Here is a 14,370-nt window from a genome sequence, read left to right on the forward strand (position 1 = left end):
AATGACAGAAACTTAAGAAATGTATAAACATGTTTATGTTTTTCCCAAAAAGCCCTTTCCAGTGTACAAACTATCCAAAACATTTTTGTTGTCCAAAATATGAATGATTCTGTGTCATTTGTGTCACTTTCAGATGTGTAATTTATGTAAAAGAAATATATAATGTTTGTGAATGTAAAACTAAAGGCACATTTTTAAATTGATACTAAAATGCGATGCATGAATCACAATGTAAAAAATATTTTTGCACTTACGTTTGTAAGTTTAATCAACTAGGATTTACCAGTTATTTCAACTATCTTGACAAGTGATGAGTTGTTGTAAATTATTGAATCAATTTGAATGTGCATTAGTTATGTCAACTTAATTTTATAAGTTACAGCAACACATCACTAGTAAATACAGTTAAATGACTTGTAAATCCAAGTTGACTAAACTTAAAGGGGCCATGGCACAATACTTTTTTAAGATGTCAAATAAATCTTTGGTGTCCCCAGAGCACATATTTAAGGTTTTAGATCAAAATACCATATAACTAATTTATTATAGCATGTTAAAATTGCCACTTTGTAGGTGTGTGCAAAAATTTGCCGTTTTGGGGGTGTGTTCTTTAAAATGCAAATGAGCCGATGAAATTCGAACACTGATCACAATGATGGTGGTTTGTTGCAATTGAAACTCAATTGTGCTGTTGAATTTTCTCTCTCTTTATCTCTGCACTAAATGGCAGTGCTGTGGATGAATAGTGCAGATTAAAGGGTGGTGTTATTATAATAAGAGCTCCTTATGACATCATAAGGAGAGCCAAATTTCAACGACCTATTTTTTAATGTGCTTGTAGAGAATGGTTTACCAAAACTAAGTTACTGGGTTGATCTTTTTCACATTATCTAGGTTGATAGAAGCACAGGGGACCCAATTATAGCACTTAAACGTGGAAAAGTCAGATTTTCATGCCATGGACCCTTTAAAAAATTAAAGTGAATAAAGATTTTTTTACAGTGTATATTTCAGTTGTATCAAATTATTGTTCCATTACAAATAGCTCATAAAACTAGGCTGTGATGTGCCCACATGTCCTCAAAACAAAATTAAAATCACAATTATATCACTTTAAAAAAACTTCAGACCCCTCCAACTGAAAATTTTCTAGTCACTTGTTACACAATAGTTTTCTTTAGTAGAGTCAGAGTGTAAGAACCTTCCCAAAACTTTGATTATGTAAGTTTATGAATATTCAGAATTTCTACTCCATCTTCTTCACCCAAGTATCCAGAAATGTCCATTATTCGCTGTTCTGACTCAGTAAGTATATAAGGGGAGTTGCTGTAGTCTGCAGAGAGAGGAAGACTACGACAGCGCCCCCTGCGCTGCTCTGAGGTAGAAAATGTGGAACTGCGTTGCCTTTGACAGGAAGATGAATTCGCTTCTTTTAGCTTCCTGGCTAAGATGTTCCTCTGGATAGGGGAGGGTCCTCTTTTGTTCCAGTTTTGTTCTGCCCTTTCTGCTCTGTCCATTGGGGAAGACGGGCTCCGAGCAATCCTGTGACGATCCATCAAGGGTTCTTTTGTGGGTGTCACTGGAGCTGAATTGGGAACCACTAAGGTATTACCTTTACAGTTTGACTGGGACGGGACTGCGTCTACCCATGGCCGCCTCCTTTGATCACCTGACCTATCAGTTATTTTGGGATTGGGGCAGGACCAGACCTCAAATTCAGGTAGTGTATGCTCCCAGGTTCTGTTTCTACAACTCCCATCTGGAAGCTGTCGAGGAGTCACTTGGGTCATGCTTCTCTCTCTGAAGGGTCGTGATGGAGGCAAATGTTGGTTGTTGTCGTGGAAGCTTGATGTTCTCCTGAAATTTGGATTCTTTGGGTAGTTAACTCTACTGCGCTCTACCATCTCCACCCAATCTGCCGTGCGCTCAAGACGACGGGCGCTGGCACTGAACGCAGACTTTGGTGGACCCAGCAACATGTCTACTTTGTGTTTATCTAACAGAGCTCCTGTGTTTTTCGGAGGCCATGTCGGTTCAAGAAAAGGAGACTTTATTCGGAAGTGACTGCTGCTGGCTTCCTCCGGGCTGTCGACTTCCTGAGGCACTGGAGTTAAACCTGTATGGCTTGAAGGTGTGGCCTCCAGCATGGTGTCATCAACAGGACTCTGAGACACATGGTAGACTTGAGTGGCCTCTTTCAACCCCTTTTTCTTCATCTCCTTCAGCTGCTGTTGAGCCAAGCGGTATCCAAAAATAGGCGGAACGATCTTTTGGCCAGAAGGGGACATCCTCTCAGGGTCTTGAGGGAGGGGAAGAGACATGCTTTGCTGACAGGCCAACACACCTCGGTCTAACGGCTCCTGTTTTGCAGGCAAGGTGAGCCCCTTCTGCGGGGAAGTTGCTTGCAAACTGTCAGAAAAACTAGGTCTTTGCAGGCTGTGACCAAAGATTGAAGCTTCATCGGAGTTCTTCCGGCCACTGGGAGAGTGTGTGGATCCACGCCGCATGGAGCTGCACTTCGGAGCACGGCAGAGTTTTCTCCACACCGTGATAAAGATGGTGGCCAGGATCACAGCCAGGCACAAGGTGATCCCAGCCACTACCACTAGATTCCCAGCAAGGGTGGAACTCACAGCCGGTGGAGGAGTGAGGGATGGAGGGGGAATCTTTTCTAAAAAAATTGAAGATCAATTAGTAGTCAAGAAGACACAAACTATACTATTATTGTTATAAAATTGATGTATTATGAATTGTTCATTAGAAGGTTTGCAAGTTTTGTTTTCAGGATTAATAGGATAATAAAATGCTTACCAGTGCAGCCCTCTAGCCAACAGTGCGACTGCTCCCTAACCATGCCAGTGCATCGCATCCCACCTCCAGATGGCAGCAGACATTCACGAACACGCTCTCGAACCCCTTCCCCACACGTCACACTGCAACCACTCCATGGCTGCCAAGGACCCCACATCGCTTCAGAGCAATAACAAAGAATTAGAAAAGAGAAAGGCGTTTAAAATGATAAATAATATAAAAAGTCTGACAACTTTTCAAAACACTTGCTAGGCTGTTTCTAGGTTGTTTTGGGTGGTTGTTTAAATGTATACTAGATAACTAGATGAGAAATTCTGGTAACTAAATACTGGCTCAGTAAGGTCCAATCTTTAATGTAACTTTGCAGGGTTATGCTATGACCAGATGAATAAAGTTAAAAAAAAGTAAATTGCTTAGAGGCACACCTTTCTCCAACATCCTTAATAATGTTGTATCATCATACATTTTCAGAAATAAAACTACAAGAGAGGTACCCTTTTGAATACTACACCGTTGTACATTAAGGGTACATACTGTATTAGTACCTCAATACTGGTACCTCAAAGGTACATATCTGTACCTAAATGTTACATATTAGGACCTATTATAGGGTACCATCCCAGTGACACCTATTGTACCTTTATTTCTGACACTGTACCACAAACATTTTGGGATGAGTTACATATGCCAAACTTCAATAATCCAGGTCAGGGATTTAAACAAGTATTTAACCATTAGTCAGCACACTGTAAAAATTCCTTGTTGTGCTTAAATGTTTAAGTTGAAACAACTTGAATTAATAAGTAATTTCAACTTTTTTGACTAGTTAGAAGTTGCTATATATTATAAAAAAAAATTTTACCAACTCCTCACTAGTCAAGAACGTTGAAATGACTTGTTAATTCAAGTTTTTTAAACGTACATATTTAAGTGCATCAAGAGTTTTTTTTTAAAATCATCTTTGTTTTTCACTGTAAGTTGCTTAATGTGTAAGGTCTTAAACATGAACAAGCAAGACACAAATCCCAAAAATCCTGACTCACTTGTATGCCGTTGCACAACCACACAGGTTTGTGCTAAACTGGGAGCTTGACTGTAGACCAGCGTGAAATTGAAGCAGTATTTATTCTTGCCGACATCAAAGAGAGAGCAGTTAAATTCAGTCTCATTCTCCACTTGAGTGAGGAAGTTGAAGGCCAGATGAGTGGAATCAGGCTTCTCTTTCCCATCTTCCTTATACAGTAGAACTTTTCCATTAGTAATCATACAAGGAGGAGCAATTCGACGGACAGATACGGTTTCAACGCAACCGCTTTTGTAGATGTCATCCACGAGAAGCTTGTAGGAAAAGATGCTTGACAGGTACAACGAACCAGAGGATGTGATGTCTTGTTGAGTATGTGGTGACTTTATGGAAATCTGAATAAATCCATGTTCTGTCAAAGAGGAAGCACACACCATGTCCACATGCTGAGACTTGACTAATTTGATGTTGTGTCTTATTCGGTTTTGCACCTTGTCAATGGTTTTCCTGCCTATCTGGACTTGCTCCAGGTAGCTGACATCAAGGTCGAGAGAAGAGGCTTTGCCGCTGGGACAAGGGTGGAAGTTGTCATTGGTGTGCACGCCAATCCTAAAGCCATTAGAGCTTTGGTTGTTGTTGGCACGTTCAACAGTCAGGTGAAAGGTTGGCCAGTGCACACGGAGAACCGGGCTCCACCGCAAGATGGCGCTCTGGTTAGACACAGCCTGGTCGTGTTTCTGCTCCAGTCTGAATCTGAAATTACCTGCAAACAGGAAGTAGGAGCAGTCAAACTCCAGTGACCCTTTTGATTGGTTAACAGGAAGTGGTCTGGTGAATACTGTAACATGTTTGTCGATGTCAATCAGCGACAGGGTCAATTTGTAGTCGGTGGAGTTGCCGTCAGCACTGTAATTCACAAACACGCTGGCATTGCTCAAAGCAATGTGCATTGATGGCCAGAGATGGATACCAGCCATTGCTACAAATATAAAACACAAAAAACTATTTGGAAAGAGGTAACATTTGCAGAATTGAGTTAACAGTTTGCATTTATGCCAGTGGCGGCCAGTGACTTCTTTTTTTGAGGGTGCTCGATGCAAAGTTCGTCACAACATGTAGGTAGCCCATCATTAAGTGGTTCGTAATTTCAAAATATGTGTTATGTGCGTCGAGTGATCCTATGTGCATCACGTGTCTTGTCAAAATAAGTGCCTGCTGCAGATGCGTCTAAAGGGTTTATGATAAAAGAGACACTTGTGTTTGCCAGATACATAATCTCATGCATAATCAGAGTTTACTGTTAAGTTAGTGTCTTGCGTGTATTTTGTGAACGTGAGCGTCTCTTTTATCATAAACGGTTTTGGCGCGTGTGCAGCAGACACTTATTTTGACAAAACACGTGATGCACATGGTTCACATGACGCAACAAACACATATTTTGAAAACGCAAGCAACATATATGACACTCCGAACACATATTTTGAATGTGCGCCCCTCGGATGAGCAGTCACGAGCCGCCACTGATTTATGCTATAAACATATTTCATTAAGGCATAAACAGCAAGAAATAATAACGTATAGGTGTTTATAACTACTAGATCTTTACATTTTTTTTAATGTAGTTAAAGTTAAATAAAGTGAAAGGTGTTTGCCTTCGCAAAGCTCTCCATAACTTTGCTAGCTTTTAACTTTGCCAAGTCAGAAGTTAGACCCTCTCTCTAATATCCATCAGGTGCTTACATTTTTTATTCATTTTTGTCTTATTAAAAGTATAATTTTATATTGGTGTTTATTTAAGTCTCCCGTATTGTTTATTAGTGCATTATAAGAACTTAAGGAAGCCATTGTAATTTACTGTGTGTGGGTCACTTCCTGCAGAAAAAACATGCATGCAAGGGAAGAGAATGCACGGAAGAATCAGTGACCCTCCCTTCCCTCTGCCTCTATTTTCCTCTCCGACCGAGACTGATTTACTGTAGTGCACTCCACACCGCCAATCACAGACTTGCATGTTAACCTTCATTTGCATGTAAAACTGGTCATGTAACTATACTGATTTCTGTCTTGATTCCTGTGTACACTGAAATTTTTTTTTCATTCAATTTACTCAATTATTTTAAGGTAAGTGGTCGCATTCAATTTATTTAAGCTACATTTAAAAAAAAAACCATTGAAATACAAAACAAAAAACTTTTGTTTAATTGTAGCTAAAATAAATTGATTGCGACCACTTAATTGAGTAAATTAATGAATCATTTTTTTCAGTGCAGCATGAAGTTAAAACAATTTGGTTTTGCAAGTCAATTTAGCCTACTATTATTAAGTTTTTACCTGTGATAAGTTGACATAACTTAAAAATAGAAGTTGAAATTGTTTCACTTATTTTTTTAAGTTAAAGTAACATAAAAATATATGTTGATATGCATTTTTTACAGTAATAATGGGAATTGAATGGATTCATTACACCTGTTTTTACAAAGTGTTGTTGTAAGTATTTAACTAGTCTTGAACTAGTCTCCATACCAAATCCCATCAGGAAGAGCAGCAGAAATGGGGTCACTGTAGGAAAGCCCTGTGTCATTCCGGCTCCTGCAACCTCTTATCTTTTTTGTCCACATCACTTTACTGCACTACTTTTGACTCTGTCCTGAAAGTCAGATAAACAGGAGAGAGAGAGAGAGAGAGAGAGAGAGAGAGAGAGAGAGAGAGAGAGAGAGAGAGAGAGAGAGAGAGAGAGAGAGAGAGAGAGAAAGAAAGAGACAATAAAGGACAATAATGTACAAATTGTATAGATATACAGCCTAAAAGACATTTAAAAACTTGCCCTATCCTTAAAATTTAGAAAATCAGAAGGAGCTTTATTCGTAGTGTGCAACACACACAAAGGATTTGAGAATTTATATACATAAGAAATAAATACAAATGTATAAAAACAATGTAATAAGAAGAGTTCTTTACATGCATGGTAAAATACTGTATAACTGTGTATCCAACTTTTAATTGCATTTTGTTCACAGTTTTCCATCAAAATCTAACTTCAAAGTCGACTCCTCTCTGAAAGGCTTTTTGTGGTTTTACTGTGTTCACTTTAGCCAACAGCTATTACCAAAATATCTTAGCATAAAAGTGGATGATATAGGATTGAAAATATAGCTTTGAACAAGGAAAACCCAACATACAAAACTACTGCTAGAGAAAATAAATATTTATACAATTGGACTTATAGCTCAAAATCCTATAAAACTTTCCTGTGTGACAACTAGCCCCGGCCTCCACTACAATATAAACACGCCTAATAATAACCTACTGCTGTTTCCTGGACAATCACAAAAAATACATTATAAAACCCTAAATCATTGTGTTGTGTACAGTTACTAACATTTACAAAATTATACCCTCACGCATCATTGTTTCCGAGCTATTCCCAAGTGAACTTGAATGTGGGAATTAAATTGACTAGTAAAAGTACACAGACTATTATGGGTAGCAGAGACAAATAAATAAACTTACATGTGACATCGAGACGCTTGAACAGCCTATTTCCTTTCAATGAATACGTCCTGGTCGGGCTCAAAGGCAAGATGATGTTACCATAAGTTTGTTTCAAGCGTAAATGAATGAAGCGTCACGGAGCGAAAACTGCGCAATGACCGTGAGCGCGCATTCCCTTAACTGTCAGAGAGCCCGATAGTGAGCGCGCATTCCCCTGCTTCCTTTACTATTGTTTGGGAAATAAATTTAGCATGCGATCTGTCCCCGTACATCTCCACCAAAATCTGTTTAGTTTTCAAGTCTAGCCATCGCATTACAATTAAATGCAATGATTCATAGATGGTACGAGCAATTGAAGAGATTATTTGCAGGATTACAGGCAGTTATCAATAGGTGAATCCACCTAAATAAATCTGCACACAATAGGGAGGTCTGTCTAGATGAGGTTAGCATGTCAGACTACCTTAAACATTATTTAATGCATTAGACTATACTATAGGAACATCCCATTTGTGATTTTTGGCTCACAAATTTCTTGGAACAGATCTTGGAAAAACACAATAATTCATCACTAATACTAGTTCATATAGAGACCACCAATGAAAATAATTTACAGTAGAAAGTTTGCAGCAGCTATGCATGAAAAGAAAAACCACATTAAACTCAACGATACAAAATATTTAATAATTTTTACACAACAGTCTGACATGAGTGTGTGGTAATGTATGTTGTCATGAAAAAAACTAACTTTGACTGGCTAAGACATGTAACAATGCTCTCACAAAATATTCAGATGTCAGATTATGTTGGCGAGATTTTAAGTTTTACAGAGTTCTCTGAAATCCAAGAGCATGAGAACACATGATGACGTATAAAGTCTGCTTTAGGCCAAACAGTCCTATGGATTGCAGATAAACACGCAAGTACTTTAACCAACATTTATGAAAGACGCTATTGACATTAAAACAGTAGAAAGTAGGTGCCTCCTATGTCCACAGCAAGCGCTTATCATTTTATCAGCTCTGTTCTGAATGAGATCTGAGTCCGGCAGGAAGAACCCCAGGGTCACGGTTGATAATATATCAGCAGCATGCGTCAGAACAGGTTTGGGTAAAAACGCAGACCTTCCACTGAATCGTCGCGGCATAAGTGACCAATTTTTTCCGCTAATAACAACCTGTGAAAGAAAGATATACTGACATAAATAATATTATACATAAACAATTATTTATTACCTCCATTAGCAATGAGATTTTTGCACATAAACAAACAGTAGCCTACCGCTCTTTAGCAAGAAGAACTGAGAGTCCTAACAACTTGGCAAACTCTTCAGCTGTAAGGGAGCCCTTATCAGTCACCTAGGATACAGAAGCCAAAGTAAACCGCAGTTAAATCAGATGGATGTCCATTATAATCACTGACATGTGCTTCTGGATTATTGCGAGAACTAAAAAGTCACTACACTTGAAAAAATGCAGCTTTTTTGTCAATTTTTTTTGTACATGTTCGTGCCTTGCTATATGAGATTCACCCATTTATTTAGTGAGTAAAGCAATATTTGCTACTCCACACTGAACTCTCAGTAATCTTTGAATGTGTTTGCTCATTTGAACGTTTCTATTTTTTACCACATCTGTCTTGGACTCTTCAGGGATGGAAATTTCTAATCTGACACGCCTCTTGTTCCAGCCTTTTGACCTAAAACACCACTACCACCCCCAACACATCTGCTAACTGTGTCTTGTCCAAGGTAGTTCATTTCATATAATGAAGACTTCGAAGACCAGCGATTAGTTTCTATTAGTACTGTGTCATCTCCTAACAGTAACTATTCAATTGACGGGGAAGAATTGGCTGTACTGTAAGTTTGTGGTCGAAGATCTGCTCCAATTTCCACTCCAGAAACCCACAGTAAAAATGACAAGTTACTGCATGATGTTTGAAGGGCCACAAGTGATTTCACAGATGAGAGGTTTGGATATGATGGCATGACACTCACATTATCTAGAGCTGAGGCAATCATCTCCTCCTCACTGTGGGATTGGAGCTGAACAACCATCACCCCGCTGTCGAATATTCGCAACCTAAAGAGATAGAAAACACTGTTGTTGGTCGCTGAAAGACCCTAAAAGAATTGCAACCAAAATGAAATTTAATAGTAAGCATTGCGGTCGGTGACTCAAACTGTTGCTTTCTATTGAAAGGTGAAAAACTAAGACAGAGGGCGGACATGGATCCTGAAAACAGGAAGTCTGCCAGGAAGTGGCTGACCGATCCCACACTGACCTGCTTTTGCCAACAAAGCCTGATCTACACACATACAAATGTTCATAGCCTTACCGCAGAGGGAGCTTAAGTGATTCAAACATCTTGCAGGCATTGACCAAGTCCTCTGGAGAGAGAAGCTGAGAAGAATATTCAAAGTTTGACTTTTTAAAATTAATCACCAGATATATTTTGCATTACATTATACTCATGTCTCATGTGTTACTGAAGTCTAGCAAGTTTCTCAAATATATTACAAAAAATTTACTTAAACATAGGGTAATGATGACAGAATGATTGTGTCTCTCCAGATGGCTGTCATACTTAATGCCGCTGGACAGGAGATTACTGTAAGATTGGCTTGGATTAACTCAGCACTAACCAGCACTAAACAATGTTACCCTCTGCATGCAGTTCAGAAATCTTCTAAAGGTTATAAAGACGCTGTGATTTATCATGTACGTGTGAAGGTGCATCTTACCTCCATCCCTCGGGCTCTGTTCACCAGACAGTACACCTCAGTAAGGGACATCATACCTCCTTGCTCCTAAGAGTGACCGACGGACAGAGAGCAGTCAACAACACAATATATCACTTCCTAGCAAACAACAGCCGTCATTTCAACGTCTAGATAAACTATAGACCCGTGCTATGAGGAAATTATGTCACGTAAATCAAACACCCTTCAGTATAACAACACACATACCCAAATGAGCATGCATGGCTTCCTGATAAACATGATTGCTGTGCAAGTATATAAAACAGTAAGGTCATTACCTCCAGTGGCGCTTGCAACATGTCCCCGAGCTGTTTGGCGAGCTGAATGTGGTACTGTGTGCCTGAACCGTGTGTTTCTCTGGTCACTGGGTTGGCTATGCCCATGCTTAGCAAATATGACTTGAAGCGTATTGTCTGTCAGGTAGCGGACATAAACAGGCATGAGAAAAATACTTTGCAGTTCAACAATAAACACATCTCCTAAACTTATTTGTAAAAAATATTTTTTAAGTATGGCACATATTCAGCAAATCCAATTAATAAATGCAAAAATGTTATGCATCCATTTCATTATCATGTACATAGTGTGCACCAAATGTGCTCGAACCTAAAAACCAGCCTATTGTATTTTAATTTCCTTATTGTGAAACACCCAAGTGTGTGTTGTAAGCAACCAGGATTGCTGAGCTCAGTGCGGATTATGCTGCTAATGTTTGCCGAGCTTTAAATGTAAAGACACTTGCAGTGGCACAGAACATGACACATAACAGAAATATGCATTGTAAGACAGGAAAGGACTGATATATCTGCTATGAAACATTTTGTGAAGATCAAATAAAACACAAAACAAATAAAACCTTATTAACAGTAACACTGGATAGCCGAATGTTATCTAAAAAGTTAGTTCAAATAAACCAAATCAACTTAAAAAGGATCAACGGATTGACTTTGCATGAAATAGCCTCTTTGAAGGGCAAAGTTGTGACTGGCTAAAATAAATCAAATGTTTCAACAGGTGATATACTGTTTTACTCTTTCTTCCACAGTGGACCACCAACAAGATGTCACAACTTGCAACCACTCCCCAAAGCTCACCTCATCTTCTGTGATGTCACCCTGTTTGTCTTTGATTTTATTGGCAATGGATTTGGAGAGCTCCACCATCTCTTTGGCCTGCGGGGGGAGATAGTGAGTCATAAAACATAGATAAACTTGAATTTGACTGACCTACTGGCCTACTGAAACTGACCTTTTCCATGAGTTTGCTGAGATCCTCAAAGGCCTGACAAAAAGAAGAGAAATAATGAAATTATCACCACATCCTGAACACACCAGTGCCACTCTTTTATTAATACCTTGTATTTTTTCCTACCCCTTATCAGAGGTTGTAATCATTTTTAAATCACTCTGTGTACCCACACCTACAGGATATCCCAATGTACTTTGGGTGCCCTGCTGTCCACTCTCTTTTCATCTCTTATTATAGCTGTGCCAGGAAGCCTAATCAGAGTCATGAGGTCATTTAGCATTAAAAGCAGGGCCCCACTTGTAACATCAGGGTCCAATCAGAAGGGGGGCACAAGTTTCCTGCACATTTATCTCAAGCATACAGTCATGTGGATAATATTTAGTATGCTTATTCTTAATTTCTTTATGTAGGTCTTTCTGAATCTCGCTTACCTCTGAAATATTTTTATCTGTCTCTTTTCTCTTCTCCTCCAGCTTCCGTTCAATACCCACAATTCCAACAGCGCGTGTCTTTCCTGCCTACAGAATGACAAAAAAAAGGTACCTTTCACATTGTTAAACACAAACAAAAACAATCAGTCATAAAACATACATGAAAACAAATAACAAAGGCAAAGGAAGGAAAGGGTTTGCCCAAGACTGACTTACAAGCCACAATCTTTAAGTGCTGCATATGCAATCTATTTGCAATCCATACAAATACTGAAAACTGTCTATCATACTGATATCATAACAGACTGACAAAGCAAAAGTAAGTAAACACCAACCTAATATTTGTATTAACATGTGTAACACAGTATTCTTAAAGTAACCTGGTAGTCAAATGGCAGAGTATATTACAGTGCCACCAAGAGGATACAAATGATACTACATGATTATTTATTCAAAATCATTACAAATGTTTTCAGATATCGATGGCAGGAATTTTGATTGTAATGTCATTTCGTCAATTTATTTTACATTTATATTTTACTTGTGTTATCATGAACTTTATTAATATAAATATTGTTATAACAGACATTTTCAAATTTCTATTACATACAATAATAATAAAAAAGTTATAAAAAATAACAACCATTACCATACAAAATAAAACTCAATATATTCAGGTTTAATTTAGGGCTGCAAAACGATTAATCGCGATTAATCTATTGCAGAATAAAGGTTTTTTGTTTACATCATACATGTGTGTGTACTGTGAATAATAACTTTGTATAAATAATACACACACATGCATGTATATATTTAAGAAATTTATATATATATATATAAATTAATTTATTTATCATTTATATTATATATAAATATAAATACTTAATAATTAAATGTTTTTTTATTAAAATTATACATGCATGTATGCATATTTATATACACATAATTATTATTTACAGTTAACAAACATAGATGATGTAAACGAACACCTTTATTCCGCAATAGATTAATTGTGATTAATTGTTATGCAACCCTAGTCTTAGTCAAGATGACACTACTGAATAATTTGACCTCTGACCTTGGGTCCTGTTCCTGTGGGTATCGGCTGTGATACAGGTGTATTCTCCCATCGTTTCTGAGTCAACTCCTCTGTTAGACGTCTGTAAAACTACATATCAAACAGCACACAGGTTACATGTCATGACTGCAAATTGGATATTGTGCTAACAAATGTATAAGCTCCATATACAATGAAGAAAACCTATATCTAAATTCAAATATTAATGCTTTATAAATTACTGACCTCAATCTGCCCATGTTCCTTGAAAGACAGCTTTATATAAGAGTACTTGCTCAGCTGGTATGGGCCTGGCTCCTTATTTTCGGGGGTCGGATGCAGGTGGATGACAATTTTGGCACTGCAGGGTTTAAAAGCAACAGTTTACACTACACTGAAAGTTATAATACATCAATCACATAATACTATTACAGTCAGTGGAGATTCACCTTTTACCAATGCCTGCTGCTTGCTCTTCAAAGAATATAACCTGTGATAAGGGTATGCACATACAGCATTCCTACAGTAAAAAACAAGTGTCAGTAAGCACATGCTCTCTGGCTTAAATATTGCACTCATTCATTACTGATTCATCAATCAAACTGGGCATGATCAAATTATCAGAAGGGTGAAAGATACTTAAAATGGCATTACATTGTTCTTTTGGTCTCTCCAAAGTAAGCGATGTGTACTGAGAAGAACAATTCCCACATCAAGTTTAGCCTGTCATTGAAGAAACAAATGAGACCTGTAAATTATACAACATTTGCCCTTGCTGTACCATTACCAACTACCCATGGACATTTTTATATATCTTTAAACAGCTTAAATCAAAACGGCAACATATGCATTCATTATCTGCAACAAATTAGCAACATAAGAACTACATAATCTAACATGTTTTTGCAAATTTATGATTCGCTGACAATCTGTCACTCACTTTATAACTTTTTTCTAGGGTTAACAGTCCAAATCATAATTATTATACTTTGATCAAAGTTTTTTTCAAACACATTTTTCCAATTCCAAACCACATCAATCTTAACCACCACTAAATTTGTCATGCATAAATACTGACTTATGGTTATGCCCGCAGTGTATGAACTACTGAAATACCTTGTCTTCCCCATCGTAAAGTCGCACTCCTCTTTGCTGAATTACTAACGTTTCGTTCATCTCAAGAAGTCCATTTGACCAAGAAAATCGGTCCATTTTATCAAAACAATTAAATATTAGTAAATAACCAGAGAACTAGAGCATATGACATATCAAGCTACAACTGTTTACTTCCGCTTAGGTGTCTGATTATGTGCCTGTCTAAAATGTGACGATTCATTGAAAACTTTTTTTCTCTTCTTTTTCTCTATTTAATATGTATTTTATAAATCCATTAACAAGAATGAATAAAAGGTTAATCTTTAAAAATAATTCAACGAAATAATATATTAATGTATTGTTTTTCTTATTTTTAGATTTGTATACATAACTCAGCCTAATGTGTCCACTATTCACGAAAATAAAAAATAAATTTTAAAAATAGATA

The 14,370-nt window shown here is 37.6% G+C and overlaps 2 protein-coding genes across 2 annotated transcripts; both read right to left on the minus strand.

The window, feature by feature from the left end:
* Positions 1-82: 82 nt before the first annotated feature.
* On the minus strand, positions 83-7,816 carry thsd1 (thrombospondin, type I, domain containing 1). The gene is made up of 5 exons (XM_065290697.2): positions 7,346-7,816; positions 6,359-6,482; positions 3,855-4,814; positions 2,812-2,970; positions 83-2,671 (listed from the first exon to the last, which is right to left on the minus strand). The coding sequence occupies exons 2-5, from the start codon at positions 6,414-6,416 to the stop codon at positions 1,218-1,220; spliced, it is 2,631 nt and encodes an 876-aa protein (XP_065146769.1). The 5' UTR covers positions 6,417-6,482; positions 7,346-7,816; the 3' UTR covers positions 83-1,217.
* Positions 7,817-7,990: 174 nt separating this feature from the next.
* Positions 7,991-14,143, minus strand: vps36 (vacuolar protein sorting 36 homolog). Its single transcript, XM_065290698.2, has 14 exons — positions 13,944-14,143; positions 13,482-13,550; positions 13,277-13,347; positions 13,074-13,188; positions 12,849-12,938; positions 11,771-11,857; positions 11,340-11,372; positions 11,186-11,263; positions 10,370-10,504; positions 10,074-10,139; positions 9,668-9,732; positions 9,327-9,411; positions 8,609-8,685; positions 7,991-8,504 (listed from the first exon to the last, which is right to left on the minus strand). The coding sequence occupies exons 1-14, from the start codon at positions 14,037-14,039 to the stop codon at positions 8,423-8,425; spliced, it is 1,149 nt and encodes a 382-aa protein (XP_065146770.1). The 5' UTR covers positions 14,040-14,143; the 3' UTR covers positions 7,991-8,422.
* Positions 14,144-14,370: the final 227 nt, after the last annotated feature.

The sequence above is a fragment of the Paramisgurnus dabryanus genome, chromosome 10 (genome assembly GCF_030506205.2).
Source record: "Paramisgurnus dabryanus chromosome 10, PD_genome_1.1, whole genome shotgun sequence".
NCBI lineage: Eukaryota > Metazoa > Chordata > Actinopteri > Cypriniformes > Cobitidae > Paramisgurnus > Paramisgurnus dabryanus.